The sequence below is a fragment of the Rhinoraja longicauda genome, chromosome 2 (assembly GCF_053455715.1).
Source record: "Rhinoraja longicauda isolate Sanriku21f chromosome 2, sRhiLon1.1, whole genome shotgun sequence".
NCBI lineage: Eukaryota > Metazoa > Chordata > Chondrichthyes > Rajiformes > Arhynchobatidae > Rhinoraja > Rhinoraja longicauda.
The window spans coordinates 26,842,220-26,862,336 of NC_135954.1; the positions used below are offsets into that span (position 1 = coordinate 26,842,220).

General features: G+C 43.1%; 1 protein-coding gene across 3 annotated transcripts in view; it reads right to left on the reverse strand.

Annotated features, from left to right (window-relative positions):
• LOC144602959 (glutamate decarboxylase 2-like) overlaps positions 1–20,117 on the reverse strand; it is a 102,303-nt gene that overhangs the window by 5,173 nt on the left and 77,013 nt on the right. For all 3 annotated transcript variants that reach the window (XM_078416092.1, XM_078416085.1, XM_078416097.1), the window contains 8 exons: positions 20,003–20,082; positions 17,345–17,399; positions 15,172–15,288; positions 14,015–14,079; positions 9,781–9,859; positions 5,831–5,980; positions 3,398–3,505; positions 1,336–1,425 (listed from right to left, as the gene is read on the reverse strand). In XM_078416092.1, coding sequence (XP_078272218.1) covers positions 1,336–1,425; positions 3,398–3,505; positions 5,831–5,980; positions 9,781–9,859; positions 14,015–14,079; positions 15,172–15,288; positions 17,345–17,399; positions 20,003–20,082 — 744 coding nt within the window. The remainder of the gene's footprint in view (positions 1–1,335; positions 1,426–3,397; positions 3,506–5,830; positions 5,981–9,780; positions 9,860–14,014; positions 14,080–15,171; positions 15,289–17,344; positions 17,400–20,002; positions 20,083–20,117) is intronic.

Genomic DNA, 20,117 nt, shown 5'->3' on the forward strand with positions numbered 1-20,117 from the left:
ACTCCACTGCTCCAATCAGAAAAATAACCTTCCCTAATAATATATTCCTTTATTCGTCCCACACCGGGGAAATTTACAGGAATGTTCCTTCCTTGAGGTGAATTTTGAATCCAATTGACTTGCTCGCCTTGGATTCCATGCACTCTAATCTTTCAGACCAGCCTCCCATGCAGAACATTGTCAAAGAACTTACTAAAGTCCTTTTGGATAAAGTCGACGGTCCTTCTCTTGTCAATTATCTTGGTGATCTCTTCAAAAACTATCAGATTTGTGAGACATGATTTCTCATGCACAAAGCCATGCAGTCCATGCCCATCCAAATGCTGGTGGATCCTATGCCTAAGAATCCTTCCATCAACTTTTCCACCACTGATGCAGGGTTCACCAGCATGTAGTTCTCTAGTTTGCCCTTGCTGCCCTTCTTAAATAATGGTACAACATTAGCCATCCTCCAATCTCCCAGAACTTGACATCTCAAACAGCGTGGACTGGTAATTACATATTTTCCTCACCGACCATCAACTCAGGCCCACCTCAAAGCGACATGCTTACCGCCTGCTCTGCTCTCTTTGCACCCATGACTGTGTGCCTCAGCACAGCTCCAATGCAATTCATAAATTTTCTGATGGCACCACTATTGTTGTTCGAGTCACGGGTGGTGGTGAGTCAGCGTACAGGGGACAGAACACTTGGTGGAATAGTGCAACAACAGCAACTTCTTGCTCGATGTTAACAAAAGCAAACAACATTTTCCCGAAAACACATGAATATCACCCCATCCACTGTCGCAATCTCAACCTTCAAATGGACGGTTAACAATTCTTGCAGTAATCTGTGATCTCCCCACATATTTGCTCCTCTAATTCCCACTGGCTGTTGGGGGTGCCTACGTTACAATCCCAAAATCATCTCTCTCTTATTACTCATTTTTACTCATATAGGCCTCACTAGAATATCCCCCAGCAATATCCTTGCTCCACCGCTTTACAACTCCATTGTACTTGAGTAAAATTGCATGGTACATCTAAAGCTTAAAACATATGTGCATGCTGATTATGGCTTTAATACCTAATAACCCTGTTGGTTTCCCTGTCTGAGTTGGATATAAGCTCAACAATAGTTAGATCAGAGACATTTCAATAGGATGAAATGCTATAATGGTGATCCCCACCTTATATGCTTGGACAACCTATGTTACAACGTATAATTAGCTTACTGGATAGGCTTTTCCCTCACATTTACATAAAAGGAATTAGGCTTAGACTTTATTTTATTCTGAAGTTCAGAAACCCTAAATATTTTTTTTCAACACATGATAAATGAAAAGTGGCTTACTTTCATGAGTAAACTCCTTCTCTCTTCATTGTCTGGTAGGTGTCGAATGCTATGAGGCAAATACCAAAAGCAGACATTGGTGTGCTGTGGCTAAACAACAAAAAGAGGGCAATAATGAGTTTCCTGAGAACAAGATTAGTAAATGTTAATAGCAAAGATAGACACAAAATGCTGGAGTAACTCAACAGGTTAGGCGGCATCTCTGGAGCAAAGGAATAGGTGACGTTTCGGGTCAAGACCTGGAAAAGCTGCCTCTCAGGCCACCCTTAAATCTATCCGCACGCATCTTAAAATTCTGCCCTCTAACTTTAGACCCTCTCTTGGGACCCTCTACCTTATCCATGCACCTCATGATATTATATACCTCTCTGGGTCGACAGGCCTTGGTGCAGGGTCTCGACCCAAAACATGCCATTGACTCCACTGATGTTGCTGACCTGCTGAGCCCCTCCAGCAGTGTGTTTTTTGCCACCACCAAGTGGTACTGGGGGAAGGGCCTTGTAGTTTAATTGCCTGATGATCAGTCTTCACTTTTGGCCTGTGCCTTGCGGGAGGCCTGTGGACTGAAGGCCTCCTGTTCACAGATGAGGGAATATTAATGTGATGTTTCAATAGCGCCTCAAATTCTGCCCATTACATTGCAGTAACCAAGGATTTCAATTCCTGTCTTTTTTTATTGGTATTATGTTTAGTTTAAGCGTTGGAGGTGTAAACACTTAAGTTCTATATTCGAGTTATAATTGCTTTTGCTTAAAAAAAACAAATGCGGTTTGATTTGTAAACCAACATTGAATGCTTCGGGCTAACTAACTGTCATGTAAAGTGATTTTTACATCACTTGGCATTGTCTGTGTTCAATCTAAATGACTGATACAGTAATCTCATCCTCACACCTATTAGTATTTTCATAGAAGACTTTGAAACAGCTCTGCGCGTTGGATTTAGCAGATACATTTTCTAGTTCAGAGAACCCAGTGAGATCAACATCAACTGCGGCACGGTGGCGCAGCGGTAGAGTTGCTGCCTTACAGCGAATGCAGCGCCGGAGACTCAGGTTCGATCCTGACTACGGGCGCCATCTGTACGGAGTTTGTATGTTTTCCCCGTGACATGCGTGGGTTTTCTCCGAGCTCTTCGGTTTCCTCCCACACTCCAAAGACGTACAGGTTTGTAGGTTAATTGACTGGGTAAATGTAAAAATTGTCCCCAGTGTGTGTAGGATAGTGTTAATGTGCGGGGATCGCTGGGCGGCGCGGACCCGGTGGGCTGAAGGGCCTGTTTCCGCGCTGTATCGCTAAATCTAAAAAAAAAACTTGGAAGCTTGACTCCACTAACATCATCTACTGCATTCGGTGTTCCTGATGTGGTACAATGGCGAGGCCAGGCATACTCTTGGTAACTGTTTTGCCAAAAGCATGCACTCAGTCTGACAAGGCCAACTTTTAGGTAACTGCAAACCTCTTCCCTGCCCATTCTCTCCTGTGCCCATCTGGTCACATTGATTTCTCCCCTCCCCCACCTGTTCCACCTATATTCCTTCTTCTAGCTTCACAATTTACAATTCTTGCCTCACACTTCCAGTCATTTCATCTCTGGCCTTTGTCCAACCATCTGCCTCTAACCCCCCCCCCCCCCTCACCTGTATCCACCTATTGCTTACCAGACTTTGTCCTGCCATTCCTCTCATCCAGCTTTCTTTCCCCCCAAATCACAATCAGTCTGAAGAAGGGTTCTGACCCAAAATGTCACCTACCCAAGTTCTCCAGAGATGCTGCCTGACCCACTAAGTTACTCCAGCACTTTGTGTCTGTTTTTCAGGAAGTAAAAGCTGGCTAGCAGCAGTAGTGTACAGTTTAGCATTCCTGGAAAAAACTTCTTGTTTGCTTTGTTAAAATACAGCAATATCTTGCTCAGGCTCCTTGTGCTAACAACTCTTTGCACATGGCAATTATAGCAAACTGTGTTTAATAACATATTCATTTTTATGTTCTCCATTAATTGGTTTGTTTTTGAAATTTGTAAAACAATTTTTTACCACCTTAGCAATTCAAATCAAACGTACTTTCCCGTCAAGCACCATTTCAAATCCATCTCTGTTTCGTATTTTGTTGTACAAATAGTCAGAGAGGTCCAAACACTTGTCAATCTGTGCCTCAAAACCCAAGGTACCCTGTAAAAAATAAAGTAGATAATATTGCCTTCAGTCAGATATGATGTGAACATATTTTCAATCTGGAACTCACGTGCTTACATGATTTTCATACTTGGTCTTCCTATACCAGTACCCATTCCAGGTCAAGTGGTGGTGATGGACAACAGTACAGGAAACTAAATGAGTTTTAACCAGAACAGGATCAATCTGACTCTGAGAAGATAACACAGGAGGCCGGTAAAGATGTTTTCAGGCCTCTTGCCTACTGTGTCAAATTGATTCCTTATTCAGCCCTTTAGCACAGTAATGCCAAGTAGAATTCCATAATATGTGATGGATGTTTTACTCAATTCCACAGAAATACAACAACCTAAAAAAAAATCATCGCTGCCCTGTCACTGGTAGAGCTTCTGCCTCGCAGTACCAGAGACCCAGTTTCGATCCTGATCTTGGGTGCTGTCTGTGTGGAGTTTGCACATTCTCTCCTGTGACCGTGTGGGTTTCCTTCGGGTACTCCGGTTTCCTCCCAATCCTAAAGACGTGCGGGTTTGTAGGTTAACTGGCCTGCTGTAAAATTGCCCCAAGTGTGTTGGGGATGGGTGAGAATCTGGGATAACATAGAACTGGTGTGGACAGGTGATCGATGGTCAGCATGAACTTAGTCCTCTGAAGGGCCTGTTTCCATGCTGTATCTCTAAATTAAACCAAAAAAAATCACTTTTCCCTCTGCATTAGTCTATTAGAGCACCTTGGTGAATCATAAACCTCCCAGCCCTAACTTGGCTTGATCTGAAAGTACAAGAAGTCATTTGAAATTAGTTGTTCAAGTGCAGTCATTATGCCTTTGAAACAATGGATACCCAACCCAGCAGACAAATGTAGTTATTAACTCTAGAATACAGAATGCAACAATAATTCTGAACAGCATCATTGTTCATTTTAAAAAACAAATAACGAGCATATTGTTTTCACCTCAGTTTATCTTTTTCCTTATTTTTTGGATCAATAAGAATATATTAGTAAAGCTACCTTCTCTTTCCATAATTAATTACTGGTTTGGAGACATCAGAGGAGTGGAATGATAAGGGGAGAAGGCAGGAGAATGGGGTTAGGAGGGAGAGATATATCAGCCATGATTGAATGGCGGAGTAGACTTGATGGGCCGAATGGCCTAATTCGACTCCTATCACTTATGACCTTATGATAACCTGCATTGTTTTAAAATGTCCTGTCGTTTGACCAAAGGTCTGCTTTCACAAAATTTGCCATGCAAATGAAAGCTTGGAGCTTAGGATATACTGCAGGTCCCACAGTGCAAAGGATTGAATGATTCCACAGTCAATCGATGGCACAGTGGCACAGCGCTGGAGTTGCTACCTTACAGCTCCAGAGACTCGAGTTCAATCCTGACTACAGGTGCTGTCTGTACAGTTTGTACGTTCTCTCTGTGACTGCATGGCTTTGCTCTGGGTGCTCCGATTTCCTCCCAAATTCCAAAGAAGTGCAGGTTTGTAGGTTAATTGGCTTCTGTAAATTGTCCTTAGTGTGCAGGTTAAAACTAGTGTATGGGTGATCGCTGTTCAGCGTGGACTCGGTGGACCAAAGGTCCTGATTCCACACTGTATCTCTAAACTAAAAACGAAATCAAAATTGGTCCAAAGTGCTTTATGTGACTGAGATTGAACTGATGCAGAGATGGACACAAAATGCTGGAGTAACTCAGCGGGTCAGGCAGTGTCTCTGGAAAAATGGATAGGTAACGTTTCTGGTCAGGTCCCTTTTTCAGACTGAGTTACTCCAGCATTTTGTGTCTATCTTTGGTATAAACCAGCATCTGCAGTTCCTTTTCATTACATTTTGAACTGAAGTATATCACTTGTGTGTAACTATCCTCCGCTTCCTACATTGCCATTGAAAATTGAGAGAAGTTGCTGTGATTTCTTTATTATGTTCTTCAAATAGAGTGCTCTGTGTAAATTGATACTGTTGACTGTAGAATAGACTGTTATGTGTAAAACACTACAGAATAGCTTGCAGGAGGATGAAAAGTGAAACTAAATGAGTTAATGTGGCCTATTTCATGTGTGGATAATGGCAGGGTTATGGGACATGCACAGCAGGTAAGACATTAATAATAGAATTAGAAAAGCTGGACAGATGGATGTTTGCCAGAAATCGCCAGTTCTTTTGGATCATGAATAAAGGACATGACTCTGGATTATACACTGATACTTCACACATGATTTTTGAGGTCAACCATAGTTACGTTTCCCCATTGCAATCTCTCTAATTTATTCGCAAAGAAACTAATAATTAAGGTAAAACACAAATAGAAATACCTACCTTAGCTCTCCACATCAGCCACAGTTTAAAAATATCCACGTGCCGCCCACATTGCAGTGCCTTATCTCCAGTGTCGTAGGAAAGATCGTACTGTTTGTCAGGTTGGAAGAGGTAGCAAGCATTCATCTGATTACAACTCTGCAACAGTCCCTGCAGAAAAAGTCAAGTTTGAAAAATAGGTATTACCTACTAGAGCTTGCAAAGTAAAATAAAATCCACTGGATGTTCATGACTAATGGTCTAAACATTATAGGACTTAATCCAATAATTCTTTATTTTCTAAAGGAAGGATTTTAATGTACAAGGTGCTGGTTATCAATCTATCATTTAGCGTGGTTGCAAATCTTTGGAATTCGCTAGCCCAGAGTTCGATGGATCCCATCCTAAGTTCAGAAATGGGGACATTCACTGATGGTTGTAAAATGCTCAGCTCCATTTGAAACTCTGAGCAAATGAAGCAGTCTGTGACTGCATTTAGCGAGTCTAAGAAAGCATTTGGACATATAACACCTGTGCCAGAAAGGTGCCAGGTAATGATCATTTCCCTATTCATCACTAGGTGTAAATCTATTAACTCTCTACCCAACAGCATTAATGCTGTGGATGAAAAACAAACCAGAAGCAAATGGCTCATATTCAAAGCCTTCCCACAGCACAAGTTAGAAGTCTGATGGAATAGTTTCCCCTTACCTGGATGAGTGTTTCCAACTTGGTTAAAATCAAGAGGGCTGCATTGCCATGGATGGTGTTGAGCTTCTTCAGAATATCATCCAGCCCTCTTGATTTTAACTGCATCCACCACCTTTAACATGAATTCCCTAAGTCACCAGTGTATGGTAGCTTCAGTATGTATCATCTACAAAATGCACTGCAGCTCCCATGAGCCACTCCAATGGTGCTGCTTAAACCCACAATCTCTATGGTCTAAATGAATATTGGTTGTCAGGTACATGGGAATACCACCACCATCTAAATGGGAAACAAATCACCATTCCTTCTTCGTTCCTGACACTAAGACAAAAAAATCTTTACCCAACCGCCCTTGTAGGAATACTGTCATCAAAATGACTGCGGCATTTCAGGAAGGCAGCTCAACACCACCTTCCCAAGCATAATTAAGGATGGGCCATATAAACTGGCTTTGCTATCACTGCCTAAAATGTGCATTTTGAAGAAATCTCAGGAATGAGACTGACAGATTTGGGGCAATTTAAAATCAAGACAATGGGGTTTGGGAGAGAACATAGAACAGGAGGATAACTAGATAGATTGAGAGGTGGGGCATGGGTGAACACCAAAACTGCAATGTTATGAGGCATGGATGGAGGAAGGTGGAATAATGGTGATGACAAATTATGAACGGTTAATAAAAGGGCAGGGAAGAAAGAAGTGATTGCAATGGAGAGCAAGAAAAATTACCAAATCATCTTTTGAAGAAAACAGAGTTGAACATTGTAAAAAAGACAATTAATTGTGAAATGTCAATAAACTCTTACTTTTGGGACTCGTTGAACCAAATGTGTAAAATCCCAATTGAAAGTGAGCATGATTCAATTGAGAATACAACTGCTTCCACAGAATATTTTGCTATTTACAATTTAAGGTTTATTAGACACCAAAATTATTATTAGAAACAATTCTTTCCCACTCTTATTATTTGATAATATTCTGAAGTCTTACTCAACATATTCATGTTCTTAAGTTATAGGAGCAGAATTAGGCCATTCAGCCCATCAAGTCTACTCCACCATTCAATGGCTGATCTACCTTTCCCTCTCAACCCCATTCTCCTGTCAGAATGGAGATGAGGGAAAATGTTTTCAGTCAGAGAGTTGTGAATCTGTGGAATTCTCTGCCTCAGAGGGCAGTGGAGGCCAATTCTCTGAATACATTCAAGAGAGAGCTAGATAGAGCTCTTAAGGATAGCGGAGTCAGGGGGTATGGGGAGAAGGCAGGAACGGGATACTGATTGTGAATGATCAGCCATGATCAGATTGAATGGCGGTGCTGGCTCGAAGGGCCGAATGGCCTACTCCTGCACCTATTGTCTATTGTCTACTGTCTATTGTCTATTGTCTATTGCCTCTATAACCCCTGACACCCTGTACTAATGAATATTCATCAGAATTGAGAAAAAGAGAAACAAGTTAGTTTGGGTAGCAGAAAAGGTGGGAGGACAATGGATGGAATAAAGAGAGTTTTCCAATTTAATGAAATGAGTAAAGATAAAATTGTTTCTTTGTCTGTGTAATGCTATAAGGATTGGGAAAGGGAATGCCATCTCATTGTAAAGTTTTGTGTTTGAAATAGTTGCCAACCTCACTTCCCATCTGTATTACATCTGAGAATAGGTATGCTGGAGCAAGGTTTGATTTCTGTCCAAATATTTTTCAATTAAACCTGCAAAAGAGCCTAAACCCATGACTGTAATAATTAATATTCAGCTGCTTAGGTTCTACATTTTTAAATTCTCAATTTAAACTTGACTTGATTATTTTCCCTTCATAATTCTTCCAAATGTAAATTGATTTTCTAATTCAGTGCCTAAAGAATTTAAAATGTCACTTGTCTTCATGCAGTTCAGATACCTAATGGTGGGAAGCAGAGTCACTAATGTTTCTTCTCAACATGTGGGCTATTGAGAAACAGCTTCTGCTGATGGGAAAGAGACGCTGAAAGGATCCGATCTTGGTTAAGATTCAGCACCCACTATATTTGAATGGCAGGTTGACAGCACAAGTCCATGTTCATAAGTTCATAGGTTTGAGGGGCAGAATTAGGCCATTTGGCCCATGTCTACCCCACCATTCAATCGCGGCTGATCTATCTTTCCTTCTCAACCTCATTCTCCCGCCTGCTCCCCATAATACCTGATGCCCATACTAATCAAGAATCTATCAATCTCTGCCTTAAAAATCTCCATTGACGGCCTCCACAGCTTTTTGTCACAATTAATTCCACATATTCACCGCCCTCCGACTACAGAAATTTCTCCTCATCTCATTTTTAATGTTGCGTCCTTTTATTCTGAGGCTATGGCCTCTGGTCCTGGACTCTCCCACTAGTGCGAATATCCTCTCCACATCCATTTTATCCAGCATCTAGAAGCTCCAACCTTTCATCTACTCTTGTGATTCGTTTACACTCCCACTTTGTCCCCACATTTGTTGCTTCAGGTTACTTTCCCATTTATATCCCATCTTTCAGTTATCCTGGTTTTTGAATACCCACATTCACCTGGATATGGAGGCAGGGCTCTTTTTTGTACAATGTACCGAAATTGCAGCACCTCAAACAACCCAGTGTCATAGATCCCGATCAGGGAGAATAGATTGGCTTTCTGAATCCACCATTATGTCAAGGATGTGTGCTCATCGTTATTCCTTGACCTCTTCCAGCTGTTTGTCCCTCAGCTGAAGCCTGGCTGTATTCTGTAGAAGTTCTTATAAAGATTGTAAGATGACACAGAACTATTCTCGACCCTTCTCTCCAGAGATGCTGCTTGCCCTGCTGAGTTACTCCAGCATTTTGTATCTACATCAGAACTGAAAGTAATGGATTCAAGAAGTGGTTCAATGTGTTCAAAAAGAGGTCCATTTGCCAGAAAGCAGCAAGCCTTAGTCCCAACTAGGACATTGACATGACCTAGCGATCTGGCGGTGGGAAGTACATAAATTCAGAGATTCATAGAGTTATGCAGCAAGAAAACGGGCATTTCAGCTCAACTTGTCCATACTCTCCAAGATGCGCTAATCCAATTTGACCCTGTTTGGCCAATATCCGTCCAAATCTCTCCCATCCATGCACCTGTCCAAATGTTTTATGAATGTTGAAATTGTACCTGCCTCAAGCACATTCAAATTGGGCAAAAGGGCCTGTTTCCATGCTGTATGACTCAATGACTCTATTAACAACTCACTGCCAATGACATTACAAATAAAAGTCCATACCTCTTCTCTGACTAGTAGCGCCGAACACTGTAAGGGGACACTCATCATCTTGTGTGGATTCCACGTAACAGAATTCCCTCTAGAAATAAAGATATCAACTGTATCAATAAATAGAATTAATAAATACAATTCAATCAATAGGGAAGAGATGGTTTAGAGCTCCCATTCTGTATCTGAAAAGTAGGCGATTAGCAGTAGGAAATTAAAGCAGGAAAGGTCGATTGATGGAATCTTCCTGTTGAACCTATGTTTCCCAAAGACCCACTGATACTACGTTAGGCCGGCCTGTGTTGGGACCTGCAACCAGGACTCACCTGGATTGTAGGACTAACTAGACCAAGTGGACCCATTGGGCCCACAACTCATTGGGTCGCCATGGTGATGTGGGGAAAATCGCACTTTTTTCTTTAAAATAAATGGCTTAAAAAAAAAAATCTCAATGAAAATCACGATTTTTCTTTAAAATGGTGTTTTTTTCTGCATTGGTCTAGCACCCTCCCCTCCCCTCCCTCCTCTATCCCCTCAACCCCCTTCTTCCCCACCCACTCCCCCCTTCCCCTCCCACCCCCCAGTCACCCACACCATCCCCCCTTATCTCCCCCCCTTCCATTCTTAGGGGCTCTCTGGTGGCGCCGCCATTCCCGCCCGTCGGGTTTCCATTGTGACATTGAACATGGAGGTATTACTGTGCATGAGCGGCTGACGGGCACAGCAAGTGGAAAAAGGATTTATTAAAGTTTAAAATGTCAATAACAAAATATAACAATTTGAACGTTAATAGGATTTCTTGATGCAGGAATTTTCAACATCAGCATCATTTCCCCTTTTCACAACAGGAAGAAGTTGTCGAAAATCGCCACAACAAAAGGTAAGAATGCCGCCAAAATGCTCATCGTTCATTTTGCATAGATCTCGAAGAGTTCTGCCCACCACTTCAAAGCTCTCCCTCCTAATCATCGGGCACTCATCCCAAACAATCAGTCTCACACTCCTGATCAAATGAACCATGTTAGAGTTCTTCTCAATGTTGCACATTGTATTATTGGTCACTTCGATGGGCATCTTGAATCGAGAATGTGCAGTTCTTCCACCAGGCATCAATGTAGCTGCTATACCAGAGGATGCTACAGCAAAAACAACATCAACTTGACCTCGAACTTTGGAGAGGATCAAATTGGTGAGAATTGTTTTGTCCATTCCTGCTGGTGTATCAATGAAAAACATTGAAGGAACATTCCTTTCCAAGCAGCTGCACACTTGGTCATACACTGTTCTTTTCTCAGCATTCAGCAGAGGCTCCTTCTCTTCAACAAATCACTGTTGTTCAGGTCTATTGTACTGCAATTCACTCAGCAATTCTGGATTGTCACCATCAAGGTTCATCCTTCCATGTCTTGGTAGTGGCACATGAAAGTATCCCAGTGTCTTGTTGTAATTCACAAGCTTGTCTTGAATATACAACAGAGCCTGATCATGATGCCTCTCATCAATCATGATATTTGGATCATCGATTGTTCTCCGTTCTCTTTGAAGGTAATCTTCAGACATTGAAATCTTGAAGCGATCCCATAATTGCCGAGAAGTGTTGATCTCAGCAATCGTCAGCAAAACAAACAAATTTCTCATTGCTTCAGGGAATCTTGTCCGTTCAACATCTTCCATCGTCTGTTGCCAATGGTCGTCAGTTTGCAACAAACCTCTTTCTATGCAGATGTCTTTGAAGGAAGAAAGATTACGTCTGTCATGCGTCCTCGATGAATCGAAGGATACTGACCCTTTTACGTGATGGAGAAGCAGTCTCAAGTGGTAGAGGTCACATCTTGGAGAAACGGTATACACTCGTCCCAGGACGTTGGCTTCAAAAATACCTGGAAGATCTTCCACTATCTTCCCAACCCTTCTTTGCCATTTCTTATTGTTCCATGTGTAAAATCAAGGTACATCAGCATACTACAGTATTCTTGCAAATTGATCTCGAGAACACAATTCCATGAATTCAGTTAAAGTTGTTCTCGTGATATCCTCATTTCTCACCAGCCGACCAGCGTTGACTCTGATGACGACTTGTTGTTCTTGTGGTAGATGTACCTGGAGTCAAATGACAGCGGGGCGTCTCTCATGAGTTGGAAATCCAAGGATTGATCCCACTGCTTTCGACAGACCAATGTATCTGCCAGTAAAGTACTGTGCAATTTCGTCATCCCTGATAACTCCAAAAACTGCTTGATCACTCCCCTTCAAGGTGTACTTGAACATATATTTGACCGACTTTACAGAGGAGCATATCTCAACGTTGATGTGATATTTGAACAACTTCAAGAGTTGAGCATTACAGGGCACCACCCATTCAGAAGTAATAGGTCAATCCCGGCGTCCTTCTTGATGTCCCTGAATTCCTCCCATATCTGGAGATCTTCGCCTGTACAGAGGATATGACTCATCTCCACACCTTGTGCTTTCGATAAACAGCTTCGGGAATCTCTTTCTGTATCTTCCATTCTTCCAACGTGGAGGTGTGGTCGCAATATGGTTCATGAACAGACCTCCCAACATTTGATTTTACAAATTCATAATTTTGATGTCCAAAATTCAGAATTTTACATCACATTCATAATATGGCACGTAATGCAACTTTTCAGCAAAAAAATGTATGCACGCTAAATGCGCATTCGCGTTGCGCTACATTCATGTGTGAAAAACAACTATTATTTCCAACAGTCTGTAGTTCTTGGACGACATGTACAATGTCAGGCCTATCATGAGTATATTCTGGTATTTATAGAAAGGTTATTGAACAGAAATACTTTTTACAACAAAGAAAAAATTGTTTTGTTTTGGTTTTTCTATTTTGGTTTTTCCGTACACATCCCAATTCTCTTGATATTGAATAAAAGAACAATTGCATAAAATGTATGACTAATTTATGAAGAAAGAGTTTCATTTAAAACTGCACATACCTAATTTCATTGAAGACATACTTGCTCCAGTGGTCTTCAACAGCAAATCACAACGGCCCGGCGGGCGGCAAGGCGAGGCCCGGTGAGTGGCGAGGTGAGGCCCGGCGAGCGGTGAGGCAAGGTTTGGCGAGCGGCGAGGCGAGGCCTGATGAGCGGCGAGGCGAGGCGAAGCCTGGCAAGGTGAGTCCCGGCGAGCGGCGAGGTGAGTCCCGGCGAGCGGCGAGGTGAGTCCCGGCGAGCGGCGAGGTGAGTCCCGGCGAGCGGCGAGGTGAGTCCCGGCGAGCGGCGAGGCGAGGCCCGGCGAGCGGCGAGGTGAGTCCCGGCGAGCGGCAAGGTGAGACCCGGCGAGCCGAGGTGAGGCCCGCTGAGCGGAGAGGCCTGGCGGGTGGCGAGGCGAGCGGCGAGGCCCTGCGGACAGCGAGGCCCTGCGGACAGCGAGGTGAGGCCTGGCGAGTCCCGGCAGGCTGCAAAGCAAGGCCCGGCGAGCGGCGAGGCCCGGCGAGCGGTGAGGTGAGTCGAGGCTTGGCGAGCTTCGAGGCCCGGCCCGGCGAATGTAGCGGTAAGGAGAGGCCCTGTGAATGGCAAGGCCCGGCCTGGATTGGCGACGCCGGGCGAGCGGGAAGGCCAGGCAAGAGGCGCGGCGATGTGGGGTGGGACGATTGGTGACGGCGGGGGCTCCAGAGCTGCGGCAGCGGTGATGGCGGGGGCTCCGGAGCCACGGCCATGATGGAGACACCCAGGGTTGGGAGCGGCGGTGGTGACGCTACCCCCACTTGGGCCACGGAACCAAACGGGCATCTGGCGGGAAGTGGGAGGTGAACGAAAATGACGACCCTCCCCCCCAACTGCACATGCGCAGTCACCTGGCGGCCATCTTACGTAAGTGTAGGCGCTGGTCTGGTGGCCATCTTATGTGAGGGCTGGCCCCGACTGCGCATGCGCTGGTTTTTAAAAACTTTAAAATGTGAATAACTTAAAAAATATAACACCAATTTCAATAAAACTTCCATTTTTACCATTAAAGCAATGATGGTGAGTAAGGTGGGCCTAAAATTGTTGCGCTATATTGTACCGTTAATGCTGAGGCTATTACCTCTATTCCTAGAATCTCCCACTAATGGAAACATCCTCTACACATCCACTCTATCCAAGCCTTTCACTATTCTAACTTTTCACACTTAAGCATAACCATGTGAAAATTCAGAAGCAGACTATCTACCAAGCTGCGTACCGAAGCTTCTCACCAGGTCAGGTAATGTAGTGATATGTTTCATTACCTCTCAGCTCCACTTAGTTTCCAGCGATGTTTTCTAGACATCAGCAAACCACCACCCCATGCTGCCTGAATTAGGATAAAACACACAGCGAATTAAGGTAAACCCAATATTTCACAACAGTTGATACATACAAAATAATTTGCCGAAGTACCAAAATAGTTATTAGGAGTAATGAGAGCATTATTTAGTTAAAAGGACAGAGAAGATTTATGAGGATATTGCAGGGAATTGAGGGCCTGAGCTACAAGGAGTGCTTGGGCAGGCTAGGCCTTTATTCTTTGGCAAGCGGGAGGCTAAGGGATGATCTTGAGAGCTTCATTATGGAGATGTATCAAATCATTAAGGGAATAGATAGGATGAATGCATAAGAGTCTCTTGCCCTGAGTAGGAGAATCAATAGGACATAGGTTTAAGGTGAGAGGGGAAAGATTTAATAGGAACCTGAGAGACAACTTTTTCCACACAGAGTGTGAGGGTATATGGATGAGATGAGAGGAAGTAATTGAGGCATTTACTATAACAGCATTTAAAATACACTTGGACAGGTGCATGGATAATAAAGGTTTGAAGTGATATGGGACAAACACAAGCAAATAGGACTTGCTTAGTTGGGTTATCTTGGTCAGTGTGCATGGGTTGGGCCGCAGAGTCTGTTTCCGTACCGTATGACTTTGTATCTAATTAAAAAAAGGCAAAGTAATGCACATGCAGGAAGTAGAAAATAAAGCAGAAAACACTGTACATTTCCAGTAGATCAGATGGCTTTGGTGCAAAAGAAACCATTAACATTTTTGGACTCAATTACCCATCAACCTGGAATGTTAACTCTGCTTCTCTGCTTGATCTACTGAATATTTCCAGCTCGTTCAATTTTTCTCACCATTTAGTTTATATTTATCACTGACCTATTAATTGAAGATATTTAATTAATTAATTTAATTTGAGATATTATATTTTGGCCTTTTACAGAATTGCTTTGAGGCAGGTGAGGGTTTGGTAGGAACATCCACCTTCTCTCAACATTCACCCCTGCTATGTGAAGGCACGGTGGCTGCAGCTGACAACACAAAGACTGCTGAAGACTTGGTGAAAAGCCCTGATCCCAGACTGGATTCGAATTTGAGAGGAAGGTGGTTTATGCGATCGGAGTCACCTACATCCACATGCATCCAGATCTTGTATTTCTGACATATATCGGCAATGGCCGCAAGGGGGTCGAAGGCTCCATACACCGTGGTGCCTGCTGTAGCGTTCACAAAGAATGGCACAAAGCCCTAGACAAAACAGAAGGGGCTGATTAGAGCATTGCATGAGAAGGAACTAAAATCCACCAACAAAGCACATGGGAAATACAAATATAATATGGTAGCATAGTATTTAAATTACCAAACTAGAAGCATGGACTAACAATCCAGAGTTTTGAGTTCAACCTCTCTGAGTCATTTATCAAATTTAAAATAGTTTAAATTCAGTAAATCTGGATTTTTTAATAAACCCATCATTACTAACAATGGCTGCAAAACTGCAGACCTGGTACAACAATGTTCTTCAAAAGCAAATATCTGAAGCAAATATCAAAAGCAAATCACTGAGGATGCGTCCCAGTGCATCCAGAAGATGTATCTTTCACACCTAGTCTGACCTCTATGTGACTCCAGCCTGCCATATCTCCAAACGCCCCTCCCCACCAAATGTGTTTGACTTTAAAAAATCTTAGCTGGCCACTCAGATATATACAGTGACCACTATGTTGAAACAGAGAAAAAATATAACTGGATGGACCTCTTGGCAACGACCTCAGCAGTGAACGTGAACAGGGAAAAAATCTCTTCACAAACATCCCTGAATTGGTGCCTAAAATAATCTAACGATGACATCCTCACAGAGTTATACCAAGAGATGATGTGCCAGACGTCTCCATCATAATTAATAGTAGTAGCCCTGGCGGCCCTCAACATTGACTCCCGACCCAATGAATTCTCATGATATCAGATCATACATAGGCAGGGTATCCTCTTCCTTATCAATTTTCCCTCCACTGATGAACTTGAGTTCCTTCATGTTGAACAACACTTGGAATAAACACAAAAGGTATTCTGGGTAAGAGACTAACATGCCATCAAAAGAGTGGCTTGGTAACATCACCATAGACTGTGTCCTGGAGATTGGGTCTGCAACAAGTAGTGAGTGAACCAGCATTAGGTCCACATCTACTGAACCTTGTCCTCACTAATCTATCTGGGGAAGATGCATCTAATTGTGACACAATCCTCATTAAGACAAGGTCCCAGCCTCATGTTGAGAACATCCTGTACTCTGTCGTGTAGCACAACATCTGTGCCAAATGGAATTGACTCAGAATGGATTGGCAGATCCAAACTGGGCATTCGTCAGCAGCAGCACTAATGTGTTCTACCACAATCGGTTATTTTATGGTCTGTGATATTCCATACTTTACAAATACTGTCATGCCAGGGGATCAAGCCGTCCCGGCGGGCCACGGCTGTGGACTGAGAACGCGGCCGGATGTATCTATCGAGGCGCCGCGGTCTCGATGCCTCCCAGATCATAGCGTAGAAGCCCAGGTCGGGGCCCGGGTCGGTAGAGCGGCCGACGGAGCCCGCGGCTGGGGCCCGAGTTGGCACCACAGAGGCGTGAAATGGGGTGGCGGCAGTGATGAGGCCTCGCGACGATAAGGCCTCGGCTGCAGCGATGCCTCGTGGGTGGACCCGCGGTTGACGGTTGATGAGAGCATGGATGACCACCGTGAGGAGGGAGGGGTACAAAGGACAATGGGGACTCAGCATGGGGGAACCACTATGGGGGACAAAAGGGGGAGCCGGCGTGCTTTATAACCTTGTCAGCGCCGTAGTTGGCTACTATTTGTATACATTGTGTATGCAATCAAAGATTCGTCACATATGATAATAAAGTATTGCTATTCCTAACCGTGGATTGATGGGAGAAGTAACACAGGATGATGCATGTCAGAACTAAGGGATCCCGAATGCAATGGATCCAGTTGTAGCTTTGCAGTCCTGCTCATCCAGGTTCTGCCTAACACAGCCGTATAAACGAGTCCCAGAAAGTGAATGCCAAAATCCACTCATTAAATCCAGCTGGTCTGTTGAACTTTTATCACAATCTCAAAATTCACTCGCTGATCCTTGACTATATGTTCTGCAAATATAAATCCATCTGACAGCTGACAGCTGAGTACCCTGTACTGGCACATCATCCACAGGAAGTTCATGCCTAATTTATAACTGAGCAAAGGAAACATGCAATAGTTTTAATTGGGATTGAATTTAATTCAAAACATGAACTGACCTTTTGCTTGGCCTCAAGTATTCTTCTCTCGAGATCTGCTGGGATTATTTTCCCTCTGCAATTTTACAAAAGCACAATCACATCTTGAAATTAGCTACACCTCGGTAAATGGAGTTTAACATTTTTGCATCTATTGTTAATGCAAGCGACAGAAACATGAGGCAGAGAAGGTGGCCACTTGACCCATTACAAAATCAACAATGTGTGTGTTGCATTAGTTAGCTCTTGCCTGTCCCTGTGGGAAGAAACAAAATGACCACTTCACCCTGGAGAGGATGAATGGGGTGAAGTAGCTGTATTCACAGCGTCAGTTAATTATCTCTGGAAATGTTGAAAAAAAATAGTAGCGACACAAAGCATTCACAGGGTTGGATGGCTGGAGAGCTTGTGCTGATAGAATCAGGTTCATTCTCCAGAGTTAGTGCCTGGCTGCTGATGGATAAAATGGATGGATAGTAGACAGAGAACTGATTTTCCTCACTAATGAACAAACACCACAGGAAACTGTATCTGGGAATGGGGAACAATTCCCCATTGAGGGGCTCATCAACGTTTCTGTTTTGCATACAGAGATGAGTTGGTAAAAAACTTAATTTAACCCAACGATGACTGACAATTGTGTAGGAAGAATCGGCAGTTGCCGGTTTAAACTGAAGATAGACATAAAAAGCTGGAGTAACTCAGCGGGACAGGCAGCATCTCTGGAGAGAAGAAATGTGTGCCGTTTCGGGTCGAGACCCTTCATTGAAGTAAAATGAGCACCCTCTTCATGAATGACAAACTCATTTCAGTTGACAGGACAAGCAGGAGGTCAGCGGAGAGCGACAAAAAACTTGGATGAAATTGCATTTACTTCAATGCAAGAGGCCAGATGGGTAAGGTGGGAAACACAGGGTGTGGATATGTGGGACTGGGGCAGGGACAATAACACTATTTCAAAGACATTCAGACAGGTACCTAGATCGAAACGGGACTAGCTTAGATGGGCATCTTATATAAGCAATGATAAATTGGATAGAAGGGACAATTTTCAATGTTGTATGACTCTGTGACTTTATCTGGTTCAAACTATTGTCATGGTGATTTTGAATGACAATTAATGAATCAAAATACATTATCTAAAGTCAAATATTAAGGATTAGCTTTAAGGTGAGAGAGGCAAAGTTGGAAAGGAAATGTGCTGGTCAAGTTTTTTTCACACAGGATGGCGAATGCCTGGAACGCACAGCTGGGGATGATGGTTGAGGCTACGGATATGGATTAAGTGGAGCAGATAAGAGTTGGCCTTGCCATCATGTTCTGTACAGACATTGTGGGCCGAAGGGCTTTTTCTTGTGGTGTCATGTTCTATGTTCTATGTTCTCCATGTGACCACGTGGATTTGTCCGGGTGTTCCGCTTTCCTCCTACATCCCAAAGATGTGTGAGCTTGTAGGTTAATTGCCCTCTGTGAGGTGCCCCTAGTGTGCGGGTTAGTGGTAGAATCTGAGGGGAGCAAATGACAATATAATGAGAATAAAGTTGGATTAGATTAGTGTAGGATTAGTGTAGATGGTCTGCCTGACCTGGTGGGCTGGAAGGCCTGCTTCCATGCTGTATCTCTCTATCATGACTGAAGTGGTGGCCCTGACAGTACGTGATTGATATTTCAATTGGCTGATTACCTCACAGTGCAAAAGAGCCCTCTCCCTCTGTCTTTCTGACAGAGTCTGACAGTTCTCTCAGCAGAGAGCAGCAGAAAATGTAAGCTATTTTTTAAACAAAGTGTCTGAAGCAGACATTCAAACATCTTCACGAAAGAAGTTGACCTATACATGTGGAGGTAGTATCTTGGGAAGGGAATGGAACTCATGAGATTTTTTTCATTGGGCTCATGGGCCAAATGGCATTCTCTGACTCATTGTTACATGAGGTAAGGTGTTGCTGATATAGAAAGGACATTCAGAACAAATTTGTGACTACAAATTAAAATTCAGACCAACCACAAAATAATATTTTGTAACTTCAAAAGATAAGATAGAATGATCTGTATTGACCCAAATCTGTGAATTTAGAACTTTCAAAAGTCCTTTAAAACCAATGAAATACTTTTGAAGTGTAGTCAACTGTGGTCGTTTGAAAAGCTGCTGTGTAATTTTATAACCGCAAAGACTAACAGACACAATTGCAATAGTGTCCATTGCACTATTGCTCTAATGATAGGGAAAAGAAAATGGGTAATGCTCTAATGATGGGAAAAAAACCTGTAAGTAAAATCTCAAAGAAAAACAAAAAAAGCTGCAATATTTCCAGCGTTATCTGCTTTTGTAATGCTTTAATGATGTTTACTATGTGAAAAATGCTAGTATTTATCACATAATAAACTAGGTGGAATTCTTCTATTCTGCAAATACAGTGTCCAGGAATATTTCACATCCACCAGAGAGGGCAGACTGGAACAGAATTTAGCATCTCTGAGGCTTGCTCGGTCCAATTCATACTGGCACCTTCTGTCTGCTTCACTGTTGTGCTGCCTGCAAGCACGCTCCAGTCAGAGCTCTGAGCAAATACACACACAGATTGTATATCAGCAGAGATCTTTAATTTGGTTGAATGCAGAAGCAGAGTCTCGCTGCTTGAGGAGTGGAAATCTCCGCAGGCAGTATATAAAATAACCTACCTTACATCACACTTGATCAGAACCACTCCATCTGTTCCAATCCCCAGAGCCGCCGCTGCTTTCTTTATTGAAAAATGGCTCTGTAAGTGTCAACACACAAAGAGAATAACATCAA